The sequence below is a fragment of the Bos indicus genome, chromosome 14 (assembly GCF_029378745.1).
Source record: "Bos indicus isolate NIAB-ARS_2022 breed Sahiwal x Tharparkar chromosome 14, NIAB-ARS_B.indTharparkar_mat_pri_1.0, whole genome shotgun sequence".
Classification (NCBI taxonomy): Eukaryota; Metazoa; Chordata; class Mammalia; order Artiodactyla; family Bovidae; genus Bos; species Bos indicus.
In genome coordinates, this window is record NC_091773.1 from 81,888,025 (window position 1) to 81,910,617 (window position 22,593).

The following is a 22,593-nucleotide window of genomic DNA, read 5'->3' on the forward strand; positions in this document are numbered from 1 at the left end:
TCAGGTAGCGGTTGGGCAGATTCGCATGTGTCTAAATCTGGGTTCTTTATGGTTCCATTTATGTGTCTAACCCTTTTCCAGGATCATACAGTCTTGATTTACTGTGGCTACATAATAAGTCTTGAGATTGAATAGACTGAGTTCTCTCATTTGATTAGCCTTTTACAAAATTGTTTTTGCTACTATGCTTCCTTATATTCCATATAAATATTAGAGTAATATTTATATAATACACTGTATAATTTATACTATAATCTAATATAAATATTAGAATAATTTTTATTCTACAAAATATCTTATTGGGACTTTGATGGAAAGTGCATTAAATCAATTCTCAATTATCAAATACCAACTTGGGAAGAACTGACCTCTTTAATCTGTTGATTTGTTTAGTCCACAAACATGTCAAATCCTTTCACTTGTTTAGATATCTTTGAGTTCCATCAGCATTTTGTAGTTTTCAGGATATAATTTCTGTACAGATTGTTCCGCTGACTTTTAGTATTTTATTTTGAGAAAGTTTAGTTGTATTTTTAATGTTGGTGGTGTTCACATTTTTATTGCTAGCATGTGCAGATCTATTTATGTTTTGGTATGCATGTATCCGATAACTTTGTTAGGTCTCTTCTGACACCAGCCTGGAGCGAAAGGGGAGGGTGCCTGGATGCTAGCGCACGGGGTTGGAAGTCCAGCTCTTCTAGTGGTCTCTGTGGATAGCACATGCAGGGTGAGATGGGGGGTTTGTCACTGTCTGTAAGGGACAGTTATCTCCTCCCTCTTTTATCTTTCCCCCATCACCCCGGCTGTGTGATGGGATCAGAGTAAACGTAGGCCCCAGTTACAGTCAGGAAGGGTGGGGTCTTGCTTCCACTTGACCTTGGTTGGCACGGGTGGGATGGGGCCACAGTGGGTTTTTTTCCTATGGTGTTTTTCTAGACTAGAGCTGTTGTTGCCTAAAAGCTTTTTGTCTTGGCGGGCTGCTCCTTTCCTGGTCCTTTGCCTAGAGAGAGCAGGCTTCGTTGGACTGTTTTTGTCTGTATTTGTCTGTGTTTCTAGGTGGCTGGATTCCTTAGCTCTGTGTTTGAGATACAGGAGGCGAAAGGCACCTCGGGAAACACCACTGCACCATTCTGTGGGTCCCACGGCCCCTTGCCCATCCACCATCTCCTTCTCAGGAACTTAGGCTTGACTTACAGTTCCCAGAAATGTGAGCTGCACTCGGCGGGGATTGTAGGAAGGAGCCCTGCGCTCTGTCTTCTGGGAGCTCGGCCATCACAGGGCTTGACCCTTGTTCCCTGTGATATCCGTGGGCTGCAGGGTGCATCTGACTCCCAGGGGTGCAATCTGAGCAGGAGACATCCAGACCCTTCTCTGAGAGTCTGGCCCTGCTCCCGCCTGTGCTGTGTCCGGGGCGGGATGACTCAGGCGGCCTGCGCTTCTGTCTCTCTCTCATCATCCCTCTTGCCCTGGACCGGGACTCTTCAGACTAGGCTGAGCAGCCAAGTACTGGTTCCCTGGGCAAACTTCTCTGAGGCACTTAGCGACACCATTTTTGTCGTTGCTGTTCAGTCACTCAGTCGTGTCCAGCTCTTTTGCGACCCCATGGGCTATAGCCCAGAGGCTCCTCTGTCCATGGGATTCCCCAGATGAGAATACGGGGATGAGTTGCTGTTTCCTTCTCCAGCGGATCTTCCTGACCCAGGGATCAAACCTGCATCTCCTGCATTGGCAGAAGGATTCTTTACCACTGAGCAACCAAGGAAGCCCGAGACTGTTTTAGAGCCTAAATTTTCCCACAAAAAATCTCTACATGTGGTTGCTTGTAAGGCGTGCTTAATAAAGTACTTGATCGTAGTTATTGTTTAATAACTATGTTTCTCCCCATTATTATGACTGCTAAAGTCCCTTTAAATAAGTGCCCCTAGCAGATAAGAAATCCTAAATTTCCAGGACTTTGAACTTTACGGGTCCCAAATCTTTTTCAGACCCACTGTTATAACATGTATATAACACTCAAAGTGCTTACAAAATGTGTAGCTCATAGTGGACATTCAGAATATGTTAGTTGCTTTTCCTTCTCTTTTTACTTTAGAATGTTGGCCATTTGTTGAGTTGAAGTCTTCAGTAGAGAGAATAAATCCTCTACTGCTCAAAAACACAAGCTCTTGTGTCAAGAAGGTTACATATAAATCTCAGCTCTGATACTTACCAATTGTGAGACTTGGGCAAGTTATTTAACATCATTCTGACTTGGTTTTCTCACCTGAAAAATGGGAACAATAATAGCATTTACTGAGAACTAATTGAGGGAAGACTTCTGAAGATATCAGAAGCGTATCTTTAGATACACAATTCAATGTTGTGTTTTTTTTGTTGTTGTTCTTGTTTTTTGCTATTCGACAGCAGTGTCTTTAAGAAAGTTCCTTAGAGTCAAGGACTATGTCTTATTTAAGTTACTTAGAGCCTAGCATAGTGATTGATGCCGAATAGGCGCTTAAATGTTTCAATGAAGAAATGTAGTCCAGGCAGGCCTTGTTTTATTGTGCTTCTCCTTGTTGCACTTTGCAGGTATGTATTAAAAAATACATCCAAAAAATTTCAAAACATTGGAAGTTTGTGGCAACCTTCTGTTGAGCAAGCCTGTTGGTGCCATTTTCCCAAAAGCGGTATTTTTAAATTAAGTGTGTTGTTTTTTAGACGTAATGCTAGCTTCCCAGGGGGCACTAGTGGTAGAGAAGCAGTCTGCCAGTGCAGGAGAGGTCAGAGTCGAGGGTTCGATCCCTGGGTAGGGAAGATCCCCTGGAGGAGGGCGTGGCAACCCACTCTGGTATTCTTGCCTGGAGAATCCCATGGACAGAGGAGCCTGGTGGGCTACAGGTCATCGGATTGCAAAGAGTTGGACACAACTGAAGCAACTTAGCATGTATGCATATGAAGAGTAAACCTAAGTTTTTTATGTATTGGGAAATAAAAAAATTGTGTGACTTGCTTTCTTACAGTGGCCTGGAACTGAACCCACAGTATCTCTGAGGTATGCCTGTAATGAATTAAAGCCCAAAGCCTAAAGTGAAGTCGCTCAGTCGTGTCCAGCTCTTTGCGACCCCATGGACTGTAGCCTGCCAGGCTCTGCCATCCATGGGATTTCTCAGGCAAAAATACTGGAGTGGGTTGCCGTTTCCTTCTGCAGGGGATCTTCCCGACCCAGGGATTGAACCCGGGTTCCCGGCTTTGCAGGCAGACTCTCTACCAGCTGAGCCCCCAGTACTGAATTAATTTACTAGAGATGAAAATCTTGGAAGCAGCATAAACAATCATTTCTTACTAGTGGAGTTTCTTAGGTTCATAAAATTTAACTTTGGGAAAAAGGTTCATTTTCTGTGTTTTTTGATTTAGCCTCAGCCCTTGCCACCGTGGGGCCGCCTACAGAACTGATGACTTCTGAAGTCACTGCCAGGAGCTTTATGGTTAACTGGACTCATGCCCCCGGAAAAGTGGAAAAATACAGAATCGTGTATTACCCTACCAGGGGTGGCAAACCAGAGGAGGTAAGAAGGAGACAGCGTTTTCAAGCCATGTATTCTGAGGCTCTCAGGTTTTGTACAGTAGTCAAGATAAGGCAGAAGTGGATATATAAGCAGATTATTCTGTCACAAGCATTTACAGTTGTTGGACTGAATCCATTTCCATGTGTCCAGGTTTTCTTCTGTCTCAAGCTTATGGTATTTACATCTTCTCCTCTTATTTCCATCAAAGAACCTGCAGAACTGGTCATGTATCCATTTCTAACACAACTTACACTGACTTAGTTTTTTTTGTATTTTAAGAAATGAAAGAGTTCTAAGGCAAAGAGAATCAGTCGTTCATTATCTGGCTAGAGCCCCCTTTGCGATTGATGTTTTCTTTCTACTTTGGGAGTGGTCTGAACTTTCTGCCTTAAGGAAGTCTGTGTGTTCCACATAATGTGGTCACGTAATCCTTCAAGGTTTGGGATTTTCTGGATGTTTGCGGAAATCAGTGCAAATGAGAAGCATCATGAAGTGTCTGTGATGGGCCCTTCTCACGAGTCGCCATCACAAGAGAGACCATCTATTGCCAGATGACTGAATGGTTCCCATTTCCTAATCTGTGATGTACAAATTCACAGGAAATATGACAAGATGTGATGCAATCTCCCTGTCTCTTTTTTTGACGTTCTCATCTTTTGTTGTTCTAACCTCTGATTGGCCTCAGCGTGTTTCAGTTTTCTTCTGCATTATGGCAGGACTTATGACCTTTAAAGTGTTAGATTCTAGAGATTATGTCATCCAGACTAAGAAGAAAAAACAAACCACAGTGCTTCCAATAGCTCTATCTTTTTCATGACGAATAACCCTCTTATACGCTTCCCAAGACCCCAGGGGAAATATCACATGTCACCTGTTACTAAGTGGGTGTGATTAGGATAGCAGTTAGGTTAGGAATGACACGGTTTTCATTAGGTGTGACCCAGGGAGGGACTCTTGGACATTTTCCATGGAAGGTGAGTCCCATGATGTGAGAATTCAAGGACAACTGACTGCCATGTGGAGAAGGACATGGTGCAGATAAGAACATGTTTAATGAAAAGTTTTTGCTGGAAGTATTTTTGTTTTTTGACTTTCAGTTTGCATTTGAGAAATTCCATTTTCTCATTCCTCGAACTCCTCTTTAAACAGGTGGTGGTGGATGGACGCGTATCTTCCACGGTGCTGAGAAACTTGATGTCTTTAACGGAATATCAGATAGCAGTCTTTGCCATATATGCTCACACGGCTAGTGAAGGCCTCCGGGGAACCGAAACCACACGTGTGTACTGAATTCTGCCCTCTTCTGATTGGCATAGTGTTGTTCAGGCGGCCCGGCTGTGCTCGCACAGTACTGGGCCATGCTGTGCTCGCAGTTTGCAGGTGCCATATGTTGGGAGGGACATTATAGAACTCCGGTGCGTTTAGGAGAGAGAAACCTTAGTGATGAAGGGTGCAAAATACATGTATTCATGTAATAGACAAATATCTAGTGAGTGCCTATTATAAACCAAGCACCGGGCTTCGGTGTATCAGTAGGAGTAGAGAAGAAGCTCTGCAGCTCTCCTGCCCAGCAGAAGACTGGGGAAATATGTTACATCTGTTTTCATTAGGAATATCACTGTAATTAAAACTTATGAATACTAGTCAGTCGTTTCTTACCTGGGAAAGACCATGATCACAGACACATACACACATGCACACACATTCAGAGAATCCTGGGAAAAGATAACCTTGAGAAACTTGATCGCACACTCATTTAGTTATTTCAAACACTGAGTTCCTAGTACATGCCCGTCAGGATGCAGACCTGGTCTGCCTCTGGTAGAACGATAGCAATGTGAACAACTCCAGTAACAAGGTACCAGGCACTGTGACAACCACGTTCCACGTCCAGCACATTATTGGATTTATTCCTGAAAACAATTAGTAAGACAGATTTTAACACTCCTACTTTTTTAAAATTTTTGTATTGGAGTTCAGCCAGTTAACAATGTTGTGATAGCTTCTGGTGGAGAGCACAGGGACTCACCACACATACACATGTATCCTGGTTGGTGGTGGTTTTAGTCGCTAAGTTGTGCCCAACTCTTTGCAACCCCATGAACTGTAGCCCGCCGGCTCCTCTGTCCTTGGGGTTTCCCAAGCTAGAACTGGAGTGGGTTGTCATTTCCTTCTCCAGGGGCTCTTCTCAACCCACACATGTATCCATCACCCCTCAAACTTCCCTCCCATCCAGGCTGCCCTGAGCATTGTAATACTCTTGCTTTGCAGAAATACTTCTGCAGCAATTTCTGCCCTTGAGGAGGTTTTAGTCTAGCAAGGGAGAAAATGCAGACCAAGAACATGCAAACCAACTTGTGCAGTGAAGTGCAGCAGGCATGCCGGTGGGAGCGCGGCAGGGAACTGCGCCTGTGAGCAAAGTCCCGGGTTTGACATTGTGCTGGGAAATCTAGCAGGACCTGCAGTCTAGTTGTAAACAATGTTTCATAGTTATTACTGTCATCTTTTAAGCTGGGAACTTGCAGTTTATCCTTAGTCCCTTTCTCCCTAATTCTCCACTATGGCCAGTCTTATTTCTTGATTCTTCTGTTTGTCTCAAGCCCTGTTGTTCCCGACAATCATGTCTCCTCACTCTCTCTGATTGAGTGAGTGTTGAAGAGTGTTTATTTATTCGTGTATCTGTCCAGCCACCTATTCTGTCCTTTAGGAAGTGACCCAACAGCTAGTGTTGGTGGCTGCTGCAGGTCAGACCCTGTGCTTGGGAATGGGCGTAAAACGGTGGTCAGCAGAGTCTCCCTGCTCTTGACTGGCTCCCAGAGAAATGTGACCATCACTCTAATAAGACATAAGAAACTAAAAAATGTCACTTCTGCTTTTAAACATTCATTGTCTTTACCTTTCCCCAAAGGGCTTATATGGCTATGTGAACAGATTCAAGGATAATGTTGTCATAGTTTCAGGAGGACAGCAAAGGGGCTTGGCGGTGCATACAATGTATCCATTCGCGTAGACTGCCCTCCTGTCCAGGCTCCGATAACACTGAGCGGCTTTCCCTGTGCTGTGCGGGAGGTCCTCATCGGTTATCCTTTTTAAATATAACTGTGTGTACATGTCCATCCCACACTCCCTGACTGCCCTTCCCCTGTCCTTCCCCACTGGTAACCATAAGTTTGTTCTCCAACTCTGTGAACCTTAGAGTCCATATATAAGGGATATCATATGATTAAAAAACCCATCACTTTTAGAGCCTGAGCTATAGAGACTTTGAAGTAAGAAAACACACTGATAAACGGCTGACCGTTAACAAATCTCCTCTTGCAGTTTCTTTACCTATAGCTTCCGACCTTGAACTGTACGACGTGACTGAGAACAGTCTGAGGGCGAGATGGAACCCCGTGCCCGGAGCGTCCGGGTACCTGATCCTCTACGCTCCCCTCACGGAGGGCCTGGCCGGGGATGAAAAAGAGGTAACTGCCTGCTGCCTGCTAGACTCCTAGAATCTTTGGCTTCCTTAGCATTGTTTCTTTTTTTTTAATATAAAAATGTAATGTATACAATTTAGAAAAGTCACGTTAGCCAAAGAAAATAATCACTTGTAAGCCCACCACCTAGAGGTAACCACTGTTAACATTTAGTTAACAGTCTTTTTCAACGCATTTTTAACACAGCCAATGGGAATGCTTTTGTGGTTTTCCTTGTAGTTTTCCTTTTGCTTGTTTCTGTACCATTAAATCGTGTTTTATATAGTCAAAGACTCTGATGCTGGGAGGGATTGGGGGCAGGAGGAGAAGGGGACGACAGAGGATGAGATGGCTGGATGGCGTCACCGACTCAATGGACGTGAGTTTGAGTAAACTCTGGGAGATGGTGATGGACAGGGAGGCCTGGCGTGCTGTGATTCGTGGGGTCGCAAAGAGTCGGACACGACTGAGGGACTGAACTGAACTGAAACAACTTCTTTCTATCCCATTGTTGGTTTGTACCAGTTCATGTTTAATTAATCTCCTGTTAATTAGGACATTTAGATAATTTGCTATATAAAAGAATTCCCTGGTGGTCCAGTGGTTAGACTTGTGCTTTTACTTCCAGGGTCCAGGTTCAAACCCTGGTTGGGAGATCCTACAAGCCAGGCCAAAAAAAAAAAGATAATTTGCTATATAAATATACTTTTGGGACTACTTTTAGCATATAACTTTGCATGGTCATCTGATTATTTCCCTAGGATAAATTTCTAAAAGTGAAATTTCTTTTTGCAAAGACTATGCAAGTTATTAAGGCTTATAAATTTTATATAATTTGTATTGCTCTATGCAGTTCACAAATGATTGTGATAGCTTTATGTACACTGACTTTGAAAACTTTGTTTTACTAATTTGAGATATTATAGAGAAACATCGGTTTCCCAGTGACTCAGTGATAAAGAATCTGCCTGCCCGTGCAGGAGATGAGGGTTCACTCCCTGGGTGGGGAAGATCCCTTAGAGAAGGACATGACAACCCACGCTGGTGTTCTTGCCTGAAGAATCCCGTGGACGGAGGAGCCTGGCAGGCTACAGTCCGTGGGGCGGCGACAGAGTTGGACGTGACTTAGCGACTAAACAATAGAGAAATATATCTCACGGATGTAGCTTTTTTGCATTTCTTCCATTTTTAATGATGACTCTTTGACCTTTGAATGATAGCTTTTAGTCCTCATTTTTAACATAGGGAACAGTTACTACAGTATAGCTACACAAGGAAGAGAGGGGAGACGGCCGTGAGCTGGAGTGCTGACGAGGCAGGTGGCGTGTATCTGTCAGCGAGTGCAGAACTCGGTTCTCTAACGTCCTCTGAAACCTGCCTCTGGTGACAGAATCCTTTAGGGCCAGGAACATGGTGATTCTAGCATCTAGAACAGAATATGGGTGACTGTATTCTTCCATTTCTGAGTCTTAGACAGTTTTTGCCCACTTAATTTTTTGATCTGAATTTTTTTGGTGGAAGGGAAACTCAAAAATGGTGCTAAAAAGACACACAACTTCACCAGGAAAGAAAACAATTAAAAAGAGGACTTGGCAGTGCACATTCAGCACACTGCTGTTACTGCCATGCTTAGTGGCTCAGTCGTGTCCGACTCTTGGCGCCCTCGTGACTGTACCCGCCAGGCTCCTCCGTCCGTGGGGATTTAGCCGAGCTTCTCTTTTCGCTTGTGTTGGGTCTTCACGGCTTCGGGGGCCGCTCTCCGGTGGCGCTGCGCGGGCTCCTCTTGTGGAGGTTCCTGTCGTGGAGCAGGGCTCTCGGCGTTCAGCCTGCCGTCGTTGCGGCGCACCGGCTCCCGAGCCCACGGGCCGTCGTCGTGGCGCGCGGGGTCCCGAGCACGGTTCAGGAGTTGCGGCGCGCAAGCTTAGTCGCCTTGCGGCACGTGCTGTCCTCCTGGATCGGGGCTCTAACTTTCCCTCTGAAGCACCAGCGAGGCCCTCGCCAGTTTTAAGTCTGATAATGCTACTATACGTGAGCGTGTGGGGACACAGAATCACTCGTCTAAACTGGTATGTCAATTGGTACAGCTGCCTTGGAGACTAATCTTAAATATTTCATCAAGCTAGACATACACACTCTTTAAGGTATATACTATAGAGTAACGTCCTTCAAGACTTGTCAAGGCAGGCACTTGGTCAGAACAAAATATTGCAAGCAACTGCCATGTTCATTGACAGCATGGAAAATAACTGCATATTTTTAGAAAAGAATCTCATAAGGGAATTAAATAATGTCAACTCTGTCCCTGTGTTTCAATATGGATAAATCTTGAAACCAAATATTGCCAGAGAAAAAAATTCCAAAAATGTCACGTTGAATGGTCCATTTATGCACATCATTAAACATACAGAAACGTCTATTTTTTTTTTTATTACTTCTCACCTATGTAGAAGTAAAGAAAAACGTATCAGTGAGATGCACTTCAACATTAGGGCAGAGGTGGTGAACAGAAAGAATGAGAAAGAGTTTGTTTTATGTGACTGTAGTTCTTGTTAAAATAAGATCTGAAGTCAATATGACAAAATGTTGATATTTATTAAATTTGAATGATGGATGCATCAGGGTTTATTATGTTATTTTCTCCACCTTTATGTTATATACACTGAGATATTTTTTAATTAAAGTTTTTAATTTGACCCTACCACTGGCAATTGTGTGAGAGGGGACAGTCTGTGGAGTTATTTTTCTTCTTTCCAAAGCGGAAATAAAACCATCCTTGTCACACAGTTGTCACACAACTGAGAATGTTGGCTTATTTGACTGACCCCCAGAGTTAGACATCTGTGGAGTCGCACAGAGTCGGACACGGCTGAAGCGACGCAGCAGCAGCAGCAGCAGCAGCAGCAGCAGGGTTAGAAATATCATCCCCCAAATCAAAAAGCGAATTGCTGATTTGGGCATCCAGTGGGTTGATCTCTTTGGACTCCTGGGAGGGGCTTGCTGTCCAGGTGGATAGGCCCTCTGAATGGGGGCCTCAGTACTGGTCCAGTTTAATGGGACTTGAAGCAAAAATTGGGCCTCCAGTCAGGACTGGCGAGAATGCAGCCAGCGGTGAAGGATGCCCACTTGGCGTCCAGCTCCCAACAGACCGGCCTGGACCTTACCCTCTTCCTAGAGGACGTTTCTGACTCGTCTCCACCCACGCTCGTCTGGGGACCAAATATCTGACACTGTTATTCTGGCTGCAGCTGCCACTTGTCCAGATGTAAGGAGTTATCGGACAAGAGCACGCACAGTACATGCAGCTTCGTATGGCTTCACAGCATCTGTTTCTAATACAAAATAGCACGAGGCCATGAAAAAAAGGATGACTTGAAACCTGTTTGGTGAAGGGGTTGTGAGGAGATGAAGTCTTGGTCCCTGAGGTCACACCTGTATTCAGTTGTACTCTGATCAGTGTGAAAAAGGCACGTTGGCAAACGATCTGATAATGTGTGTTCTTTACAGGTGAAAATTGGAGAGACCCACACAGATATTGAGCTGAGCGGGTTGTTGCCCAATACGGAATACACAGTCACGGTGTACGCTATGTTTGGAGAAGAAGCCAGTGACCCCGTTACGGGCCAGGAATCGACACGTGAGTGGCCCCGCCATCCGGGTGAAATGCTGTGATAAGAGCCGGAGCCAGCGTGGGGGCCCTGAGCTAGACATGCGGGCTAGGCTGACGCTCCGGGAGCCAACTGTCTGTAACAACGCGTCTAGTTACCTAGGGGAGGAAGGGGCGTTGCTTCCCCTTTTGTCATTACTCAGTCACACGGATTCTAGAATTGAACTTTGGCCTCCTCCAGATCAGTGGTCCCCGACCTTTTTGGCACCAGGGATCAGTTTCATGGAAGACAGTTTTTCCGTGGATCAGGAAAAGGGGGTGGTTTCAGGACGGCTGAAGTGTATTACACTTACTGTGTGCTTTATTTCGGATATTACCGCATTGTGATAGCAGCGGGAGAGTCGCACAGCTCCCTGGCGCTCGCCGCTGGCGGCGGGGTTCTGACCGGCCGAGCCCGCAGGCCGTTGACCGGTGAGGTCTCCGTGCGGCCGCCCCGCCGGGCTCACCTGTCCTTGCAGGCGGGCTGGATGCCGTCTCAGCTCCACGTCAGGCCCGGGCGTTCGGTTCCCAGAAGGAGAGAAGCTGGACTCCCGCGCGCACGGTCCACGGGAGGGTCTGAGCTCCTCCTGGAGTCGACTGGGCTGCTGGCCTGGCGGAGGCGGGGCACAGGCGGCTGCAGAGAAGGGGACGCCCCGCGGTGGGAGCCCCGCTCTCAGTGACGCCGCAGAGCTGGAGCCGAATGTGGGGGGAAATGTGGGCTTTGGGATCAGAACTTTCAACATGCGAATCCCAGCGAAAGTCACATTGTGGGTGGGTGACAGTGGGCAAGTGATGGAGCATTTCTGAGCCTGTAAGGGGAGCAACAGTAATCTCACGGCATGTGGTTGATAGAAGATTAAGTACAGTGATACAGCTGAAAGTAATTAGCGCAGAGTTACTCAATAGTTCTTTCTCCCATATTAAAATTATTATTTTTTTCTAAAAATTTTTGATGTCTTTTGTATCTCAGACTATTATCATTATAATTAGTTTTTTAATTGGGTAAAAATTGTATATAAAAGTGTGAAAGTATTAGTCACTCAGTCATGTGTGACTCTTTGCAATGCCATGGACTGTAGGCCGCCAGGCTCCTCTGTCCATGGGATTCTCTAGGCAAGAATACTGGAGTGGGTTGCCATTTCCTTCTCCGGGGGAATCTTCCCAACCCAGGGATTGAACCTGGGTCTCCTACATTGCAGGTGTATTCTTTAACCATCTGAGCCCCCAGGGAAGCCCCAAAAGTTATACTGGCAAGCCTGATTTCGGTAATATAGTAATAATATTTTTTAGGAATTGTAAATATTTATCTATTTGAAAATATGATAGAGAAAATGCTGCCCTGGCAAGCTCACAATGCTTTGTTGCCTACCATTAAAAATAGGGGTCTCTTTGTGGTGTCTTGAAGAAGACAGGGCAGGGAGATGGGGTGTCTCACGTCACTCTGAACCTGGGAGGAAGTGAACAGCATGGAGTCTGCAAGTGCTTCGGTCTTGAAGATTCTACTTGAGAAGCATACAAAGAGATGTGATGATAAGGGAGTTTTCTCCTACAACCGTTTTTTTATTAGCCAAGGCTGTGTTCTCTTCCTCTTCAGAGAAAGACCAATGTAATTAAAACAACAAACAACAAAACTGGCAAAGCCCAAGACAGAAAGAGGAAAAATAAGTCAGAGAGCGTCTCATATATCACTTGTGAAAGTCGCTCAGTCGTGTCTGACTCTTTGCGACCCCATGGACTTTATAGTGCATGGAATTCTCCAGGCCAGAATACTGGAGTGGGCAGCCTTTCCCTTCTCCAGGGGGTCTTCACAACTCAGGCATCGAACCTGGGTCTACCTACCACATTGCAGGCGGATTCTTTACCAGCTGAGCCACAAGGGAAGCCCAAGAATGCAGGAGTGAGTAGCCTATCCCTTCTCTAGCGGATCTTCCCGACCCAGGAATCAAACCGGAGTCTCCTGCACTGCAGGTGGATTCTTTACCCACTGAGCTATCAGGGCAGCCTTAATACATCTCTTGACTTAAGTCCTTTTGAGGACTCTGTTGATTTGGAAGGAAAACTTTCCCAACCACGCATCTCTCTTTTTCACTCAGAATACTTATTTCTTTCTACAGTTTTCCCTCACTATTGAAAAGTAGAGTGTTCCTATGAAACCTTTTGTAAGCTGGAATAACAGAAAGCAAAGAAATAGATTTAGGATACATCTTGCTAATGGATGCACAGAGCAAATCAAGATAAAGCACAGATGCTCAGAAACACAGTTCAAAGCTACGGTTGCCTGATGCTGAGACGCTGAGCATAGTCCCAGGAAGGAGCTTGGCAGGGCCCCTCTTGCTACCTGGGGGCCTGTGGTGCACACTGGCTCGATGATGACTTGCTACAAAGCAAAGGCTGAATGTTGTTTTTGCTTTTTGCATTTTTTTGTAAAAGGAAAAATCCTCCTTAGCTTTCTTTCAGTTAGTGAAGCTTTCGTTTAAGCTTTCATTTAAGGCTACTGAAAGGGCCAAGTGCCTGAAGCAGATTTTCAAAACGCAGATACCTTGTGCTTTTAAAAAGTGTCCATGACTCTTTTCCATTAATAGTTGATTTAAAAAAAGGCCTAAAAAACACTGTCCTGGCTGCCTGAGACTGACGCATCTGCGCATTGCTGCACTGCACTGCCGAGTCTAACTGAACCCTAGACAGTTTAGAGCCAAGTGTGCACGCACGTAGATTCTTATTTGCTTTTGTCTCCTACACGTCCTTTCTGGCTGCTTAGGTAGTGAGAGTCACCAGGTCTCTGGGCTCCTAATTGCCATACAACCAGTCTGCCTTGGATTAATGACAGCGTTGGCCTTTAGGGTGAGGAACCATTGTGCTCTGCGGGACAGCTGACCATTGTCATGGGTTCTCGCCTTAGGCTAGGCTCTCAAATCTATTGATCGATTGCCTGGGTTATGGATTCCAACTGCTCTCCTGCTTCTACTAACTGTGATCTTGGCCGAGTAACCTCAGATTCATGATCCATGTAATGGGGCTAATTATAACGTTATCCTTGCTGTCTAATGTTAGGATTTAATGTGGTGATGTGTTACATCTCACACCCTTAGAAAGTATGCAGTCAATCTCAACACCTCTGTTTACTATAAACCTGTAAAAGCTCACAAAACTCTCAAAGATTATTGACAAATTCTAACTTGTTGACTCAGAAAGGGATCCTCAAAGAAGTACAAAAAGCCGTGGAATTGGTAGTGAGGATGTGCGGAAGTATCAACACCTCTTTATACTGTTAAAGCCACAGTGAAGTGTTTACTTTTATCTAGTCTCACAAAGCCAGTGGGTTTTATCCGGGGCAAGAGTCCTACTCCTTGATTCAAGAGATATTTACTGAAAACTTTACTCTATTGGAGATAAAGATGGGAACAAAGTTAAATCAGATTCTGTAATCCTTTGAGATGACAGTATATTGGAAAAGAGAGAGAACAGACCAGTAAATGTGCAGTAAAGACTGAATCAGGGAAGAGACATAGGTAGGACTGAGGCGGAAGGGTTGTTTCATGTAAGGTGATCACGGAAGGCTTCACTGAGAAGGGGAGATACGTTCAGAAAACTGAACCTCAGATGACTCCAGGGTTTTTGACCTGAGCAATGGGAAAAATGGAGTTTTCATTTCCTCAGAAGGACAGGTTGAGAGAGAAGATTGGGAGAGGTGACAGGAATCAGTGATTCAGATTTGGACATGTTGAGTTGGAAATGTTTAATAGACACCCAAGTGGAGAGGACAGATAAGAAACCGTTGCCACATGGAAAATTGTGGATCAGAGGAATAGAGGGACTTCGCCAGGACCAGATGATTGTTGAGTACAATAGCTAAAATTTAATTTCAAGTTTCCTGGTTTTTGATTCATTGGGTTGTTCATTTATATCAGCAGGAAATGATAGCTTTGACTGGAGAAGAAAGACACAGAAAACTCACCTACACTGCGTTTGCTTCTAAGTGTCTGCAATTCATGGCTACTCGTCATTCTCCATGAGGAAAACTTTTTTTCTCTGTTAATTTGTTAATGTTCTCTGTTACAAGTTATTATCTGAGTGAAAATTTTCATATGTCAGTAGTTTAGGAGTCAAAGATGCTGTGTTTTGCGGGTCCTTTTTACATATATGTTATTTAAAATTTTATTTCTTTTTTATTCCATTTACTGCAAAGTACCCTTAAGCCCACCCAGAAACCTGAGAATCTCCAATATTGGCTCTAACAGTGCTCGGTTAGCCTGGGATGCCACTTCAACAAAGATCAATGGTTATCGAATTATATATAACAACGCTGATGGGACTGAAATCAATGAGGTAAGACTGTGGAATGTGAAGTGTGTTCTTCCAGTGGTTGGGTTTTAGTTTCTTAGGGCTATGAAATCGATCATCCCAAAACACAGTGGCTTGAAACAGTTGCTAGTTATTCATTTTCTCTTGCCATCTTGGTGGGTCAGGAAGTGGATTTGGCTTGAGATAGTAGCCAAACAATGGCTGGAACCAGTGACGTCACAGCGGCTTCCATATCTCTGTCTGGTGCCTGGTCCAGGAAGACTGGACCATCTGGGAGCTGGAACGGCTCTACATTTCAAAGTTGATTGTTTACACGATCCGTTCAGCAAGGGAGCTTTAGGGGAGCCGGACTTTTTAAATGCTGGCTCAGGAGTCCCCAGACATGTCTCCAGAGACACAGAGAGAGTGCTGGATGCCAGCTGTGTCACCTTTGTGAGTTGGCAACAGAAGTCATAGAAATAACACCTCACCTCCGCTAGGAGGAGGATCCATGTCCCTGCATGGTTCAAGGTGGGCGGGAGCACAGAGCCCCCTGAGGGCACGTGGCCTGGGAGACAGATGTTGATGCGGCCATCCTCAGGAAATACAGTCGGCCCCAGGGAGTGCGGGTGAGGAAGTGTGTGCCTTCACAGAAGCAGGAAACTGAAGTGCCAGTGTTTGAAAGACCCTAGTTCAGTTAGCTTGCATTGAAAACCGAATCATTCAAGTTTTGTGTAGGAAGAAACTTTCAACTAATAGAATTTATTGAAACCCATGAAGATACAGTCCTTTGCACTCAGTGACTAATACTCTTCAGAAAGCCTTTCCTTGGAAATACATTTTAGCAGGCTAGATAGCAGTTATTTTTATGTTTTTCCCTTATCTTGGTCCAAGAAGCTAAGACAACAAGGGAAATATGTTGGCTTACATCATTTCTATTTCTTGACCAAGTAAAGCATGTATTTTCATATACAGAGACAAGCTTTTTCCTACAATGAAATCCAAGCAATATTTTGCTGAATGTGCCCTCCTACAGCATATGGAGTAATGAATGGACAAAAACTGCACATTTGCTAACAGTACAGAAATACTGTTCAATATCTTTTATTAAATCCTCATAAATCCTGAGGGCAAATAATTCTGGTGAAGCTGCACTTATTTATGTGCACTTATTATGTGCACTATATTATTATGCACTTATTAAAATGCTTTGCTTTTGAAGATGAGAACCTGGAGTAGTAAAAAGAAAGAAATGAAAAGCGGCGAGCTATCAGTGTCTCTTTGTTATCAGTGACAAGTAAACTGCTTTCCCAAGGGCTGCAAATTCAGCTGTGCAGGAAGCTTACGCGGATCATGTGAATGAGTGCAGAAACTGCTGCGTCTGCAAAGAAATAGTCTCGCCTGTTTTTCCTGAAACACGAGGCTCCCTTAGGTTGTGTATCATGTTCCCATTTGGGGGCCCTGCACGTGGCAGAAATTCTCACCGAGAGACTGATGACCAGTGACAACAGACCGTGGGTGACAGTAACAGGGTGCCTGGTGGGCACCGCGTTGCTGGGGAGTGTGTACATATTCACCAAAACCCCATGGGCAGAGGAGCCTGGTGGGCTGCAGTCCACGGGGTCGTGAAGAGTCGGACACGACTGAGCGATTTTACTTTCCCTCTTCACTTTCATGCATTGGAGAAGGAAATGGCAACCCACTCCAGTGTTCTTGCCTGGAGAATCCCAGGGACGGGGGAGCCTGGTGGGCTGCTGTCTATGGGGTCGCACAGAGTCGGACATGACTGAAGCGACTTAGCAGCAGCAGCAGCAGCATCAAGAGGCAGCCACTGTTAGCTCCTGTAGGGTGTTGCTGCACAGAAATCTGCAGGGGCTGCCAGATCTTGTTCCCCTTGACTATGTGACCAGGGATTTCTTTTTATGTGAAATTTTAAAATGGTGACTCATCAAACAACCAAAATAACATAACCATATTCATTAATATTTGTTCACTTCAAAGCATTCTGATTTGGAAATAATTTTTCATGAACCAAAAATGAACTGTCATATGTGTGAATATATGAACTATATAATTATACATTTTTGTTGAGTGTAATTGACAGTTAATGTTATATTAGCCTCAGGTGTATGACATGATGGCTCAGTATTTGTGAAATGGCCATAAAAGTTCTAGTCAACATACATTTTTCCATTAAAAAATTACAGTTGTGTTCATTGAGAAATACATGTGTTTTTTTTGCAGTGTTTTTCCTTGGGGACTGCCTCTGGTGCTTGCTATTTCTAATTTGCATTGTGCTGGGAAATTAGAAAACTATGTTTGATAGAACTGAATTTAGAATATGAGTAAATAGACCATGCATAAAAATCTGAGAACATCTTTTCTGAATGAAGTGAATAAGTAATGTGTGGCTTTTGTAACATTTCTATGTTGACTGATAGGTTTTTTGGGGTTTTTTTTGGTGTTTGTGTTCTTAATTCTTAGTTTCTATTTATGCATCTGAGACTGAAGGTTGCTGGACAACTGTCTTATATGAGTCAAATACTACTTTACCTAGTTTTGGAATATATGATTTTAAGGGTGAATATCCCCACCATATTTTGCTTTACTGCTATTCATTTAAACTTTTATTTAAAGATAATGCTGCGATTGGATTGTTAGGAAATTCCCAAAATATCTTGGAATGAACTTTAAAACGTCCCAACTAAAACCTGCCTGCTACATGATGTGTGATTGATTGTAGAAGCTTTGTTTTCAACTCAGTCCATATTTTCCTGCTTCACTTCCTCTTCCACCTCCCCTCCTTCGCTTACTTTTCCTTCTCTCTGTCTTTTCTGCATTACCTCTCTCCCTAACTTTCTGGAGTCCAAAGAAGAAAAATAGAACAGAGCATTTAAACAAACGTTGATGGCGATTGTGATGATAATGGTGATGGTGTGGTGATGATGGCAGCTAACACACGTTGAGTGCTTATCCTGAGTCAGGCTCTGAGATTTTTACAGAGAGCACTTTGTGCAATTTTTATAGAAAAAGTGTTGCCAAAGCCTGACCTGTCAAACTGAAGAAGAAGCCGTCTCAGATAGCACGCCCTGCGAACAGCTTTGGGGAAGCGGGCAAGCATGATGGTGCCCTTTCGGTTTTCTAATGAGAGGCCGCAGGCCCTGGACTCTTGGAGACGGGCCGGTTTCCGACACAGTGACTCAGCAGCAGAGCCCAGAGCAGAGCCCAGTCCCTGGGTCCTCATCAAGGACTCTCTTCATCCCTCCTGGAAAAGGCTGAAGTTTTTAGTTAGACTGAAAAATTATTCTCAGAAATAGTTGTGTAACAATGAGATCATAGTTATTTGTTACCATTTTCCCAAATTCTTCGCCTACATCTTAAAAGTGCTCCAAATAAAAGCAGTTCCAGAACTTAGTCTGAAGCATATTATGAGAACAAGTGGAAATGACTGACACCTCAAAGTTCTCACTTGATGAAATAAAATGATCAACAATCAATGCATGAAGCAGTCTGTTCAGCATCAAATAAAAAGCTTTTAATAAGTAAAACCAGATCTTTTCAATAGATGTATCTGTTGAAAAAAATAGGTAAATGTATATATATATATATATATATATTCAATATATAATGCTGAAATACATATACTTTTACATATATATGTACTTATATAGAAGTATATCAAGACCTAAGTATCCATTCCAGTTAATAGTTTTATGACTCCAGGAAGGTTAATGAAGTCTTTGGGTCTCAGGTTCCTTGTTTGTAAAACAGTCATTATACGCCTAGTGAGAGGGAGGAGGAGGCAAAGTAAAGCAATGAACGTGAGGCCCCCGACATAGTGTGAGTGCCCAGTAAACCTTAGCCAGTATGGTTAAAACAGCAGAAAGCAATAGGTGAGTATAGTTTAGAAGAGCAACTTGAACTCATATTTTAAGTATGGATCTGTCTTTCCTGTGAGTTTAAATAATGGAGCCCAACTGTAACTGGTATTTACAACCAGAGAATTTGGAGTGTGAAGCGCTTATGTTTTAAGTCTTAGGAACTGGCTGACTTTCCCTCGGGCAAGTTCCTTAACTTTTTGGAGTCTCATTTTCCCCATCTTCCGATTAGGAGTGAGATTAGCTACCTTATAAGGCTGTGGTGAGGAGGAAGTACAACCGGGGCACGTACAGCGTGCGGACCAGAGGAAACGCTAAATGCTAAGAATCACCCACAGTATTATCAGGCCTAGATTCAGAAGAGACAATACTTGTTTTCAGTTAACTCTGGCTCTGTAGCCAGTGCCCTGGCTGAAAATGACAGCTCACGATTGTGTAACTTGGGCAGGCTCAGCAGGTCCGCTGGTCTCTGCTCCTTGTGGTGTCAGCTAAGGTAACTCCTGCGTTCATCTGGGAGCCCGGCTGGGCTGGGACTTCCAAGATGACTTCACTCCCATGTCTGGGGTGGCTGAGAAGGTTGGGCTTGGCTGTTCCTCTTTAGCAGCGTGGCGCAGAGTTCCAAAGTCATGAAGAGGGAAGCTCGTTTCCCCGGGGCTGGCAATCTTTCTTTATGATCTGCAGTCAGTTCCTTTGAGATGCCTACAGTCTCTGTGTTAACTGTTTGTTCAGATGAGCCCTTCGCGTAATCTCTTATAAAATGGATTTTTTGTGCCTATGTCTCAATTTCCATTTACTTATTCTATTCACTCAATATATTTATATATAATTATATATATATATATATAATTCAATATACAATATTAAAAAAGCTAAACAAGATCCTGCCCTCAAGAGGCTTACACGCTATGTTGGAAATAGTATCTTGTACTTAGGAAATAAAATGATTCCACGCTGGGATTGGCGCCAGGGAGGAAACAAGGATGGTCCCTGTTAGGGAGGCCAGCGGTTAGGACTCTGTGCTGAACTGCAGGGTCCATGCCTGATGGGGAGTGAAGATCCTGCAAGCCACAGAGTGTGGTCAAAAACAAGAAAGGAAAAGATATATAAAAAGGATAGTGTTAAAGAACCATCCTACTGAGACCGCTGGAGAGATGAACACCTCCCTACCAGGAGATGAAATATAAGCACAACCCTAATGCTGGTGGCGAAGGGCTTATTTTGAAAACAGCCCAGGAAATAGGGTCCCAGACAGAATGAACTGCATCTGCACAGGTCCTGAGGTGGGAAAACTTGGATAGAAGGTTGTTGTGGCTGATCAGGGATTTCTCTTCTTATGTGAAACTTGCCAATTAAAAAATGTGGGCTCATTGAACAATTTAAATAACACAGCAGCTGTGCTCACCTCCACCTGCATGCTTGTTCATCTGTATAACTCCTGTAGAGGCTATCATACATGACTGGCTCCTCCTCGAAAAGCTGGCTGTAATCATTGTGCACTTTGCATTAGCATTGCAAAACCGTGTGTACTTCACTTACTATAGCTGTAATGAATGGAAATAATATTGGTTGCAACAACATCTTAAAAATTAACTGATAGGTATTTTACTTAACTGGAAAAGGTCAGTTTTCATTCCAATTCCAAAGAAAGGCAATGCCAAAGAATGTTCAGACTACTGCACAATTGCACTCATCTCACACACTGGCAAAGTAATGCTCAAAATTCTCCAAGCCCAGGCTTCAACAGTACATCAACTGTGAACTTCCAGATGTTCAAGCTGGATTTAGAAAAGGCAGAGGAACCAGAGATCAAACTGCCAACATCCGTTGAATCATTGAAAAAGCAAGAGAGTTCCAGAAAAACATCAACTTCTGCTTTATTGATTACACCAAAGCCTTTGACTGTGTGGATCACAACAAATTGTGGAAAATTCTTCAAGAGATGAGAATATCAGACCACCTTACCTGCCTCCTGAGAAACCTGTATGCAGGTCAAGAAGCAGCAATTAGAACTGGACATGGAACAACAGACTGGTTCTAAATTGGGAAAGGAGTATGTCAAGGCTGTATATTGTCACCCTGCTTATTTAACTTCTATGCAGAGTACATCATGAGAAATGCTGGGCTGTATGAAGCACAAGCTGGAATCAAGATTGCCAGGAGAAATATCAATAACCTCAGATATGCAGTTGACACTACCCTTATGGCAGAAAGTGAAGAAGAACTAAAGAGCCTCTTGATGAAAGTGAAAGAGGAGAGTGAAAAACTCAACATTCAAAAACCTAAGATTGTGGCATCCAGTGCCATCACTTCATGGGAAATAGATGGGGAAGCAACGGAAACAGTGACAGACTTTATATTTTTGGGCTCCAAAATCACTGCAGATGGTGACCACAGCTATGAATTAAAAGGCACTTGCTTCTTGAAAGAAAAGCTATGACCAATGTAGACAGCATATTAAAAAGCAGAGACATTACTTCTCCAACAAGATCCATCCAGTTAAAGCTATGGTTTTCCAGTGGTCATGTATGGATGTGAGAGTTGGACCACAAAGAAAGCTGAGAACTGAAGAACTGATGCTTTTGAACTGTGGTGTTGGAGAAGACTCTTGAGAGTCCCTTGGACTGCAAGGAGATCCACGCAGTCCATTCTAAAAGAAATCAGTCCTGAATATTCACTGGACGGACTGATGCTGAAGCTGAAACTCCAATACTTTGTCCACCTAATGCGAAGAGCTGACTCATTTGAAAAGACCCTGATGCTGGGAAAGATTGAAGGTGGGAGAAGGGGACGCCAGAAGACGAGATGGCTGGATGGCATCACCGACGCAATAGACATGGGTTTGAGTAAACTCCAGGAGTTGGTGATGGACAGGGAGGCCTGGTGTGCTGCAGTCTATGGGTCTCAAAGAGTCAGACACAACTGAGCAACTGAACTGAACTGATTTTATTTAAGGATATGAGATCAGAAATGTGAATATATAAATTCACTATCTCTTTTTTTAATGGAAGTAGAGTTGACTTACAGTGTTGTGGCTGCACAGCAAGTTGATTCGGTTACACACGTAGATGGATGGCTTCTTCTTTGTATCTTTTTCCATTGTGGTTTATGATTCAGCATCTCCTTTGTAGCACTTAGACTACTCGTGCCGTCAGCCGGGTGGCCAGCAGCCTGGACCGCATCTGACAGGCTGTTATGACCTCTCTCTTGCAGGTTGAAGTCGACCCTGTTACTACGTTCCCTCTGAAGGGCTTGACGCCCCTCACCGAATACACTGTTACCATTCTCTCCATCTATGACGAGGGCCAGTCCGAACCTCTGACTGGAGTTTTTACCACAGGTCAGTCTTACTATGGTTCGAAAAGTTTCCAGGAGTAGCTGTGTGGAAACCAGAAGCTGGAGAGCTTCTTCAAGGGTGATTTTGAGGAGATTGCGTTTTAGATATTTATGCATTGGCTGCATCAGATCTTGGTTGCGGCATGGGGGTCTTCAGTTGCAGCACACGCAGCCTCAGTTGCTTCCTGTGGGGTCTAGTTCCCTGACCGGGGATGGAACTCTGGCCCCCTGTATGCAGAGCGCAGAGTCTCACTGCGTGGCCGTGAGGGAAGTCCCCCCAAGAGATTGCATTTTAATTTTTATTTATTTTATACTATTATTACCCAATGGGTGGTATTAGCCGAGTAGAATGCCTACTGGTTAAGTATTTTCTCTTAAGGCAAAGAGCGACAGACGTCTGAGTTCAAAGGTCTTTGCTAAATAAAAGTCTGCACCGTTTTCTTCCTAATCTC

The 22,593-nt window shown here is 44.0% G+C and overlaps 1 protein-coding gene across 4 annotated transcripts in view; it reads left to right on the forward strand.

Annotated features, from left to right (window-relative positions):
- The window catches only part of COL14A1 (collagen type XIV alpha 1 chain), a 234,110-nt gene that overhangs the window by 67,941 nt on the left and 143,576 nt on the right, over positions 1-22,593 (forward strand). For all 4 annotated transcript variants that reach the window (XR_011570692.1, XR_011570693.1, XM_070802990.1 and 1 more), the window contains exons 10-15: positions 3,394-3,545; positions 4,695-4,824; positions 6,867-7,012; positions 10,511-10,640; positions 14,836-14,975; positions 22,019-22,145. Coding sequence is in view for 2 of the 4 variants with exons in the window: in XM_070802990.1 (XP_070659091.1) it covers positions 3,394-3,545; positions 4,695-4,824; positions 6,867-7,012; positions 10,511-10,640; positions 14,836-14,975; positions 22,019-22,145 (825 nt within the window). In the remaining 2 variants the exon portion in view is untranslated. The remainder of the gene's footprint in view (positions 1-3,393; positions 3,546-4,694; positions 4,825-6,866; positions 7,013-10,510; positions 10,641-14,835; positions 14,976-22,018; positions 22,146-22,593) is intronic.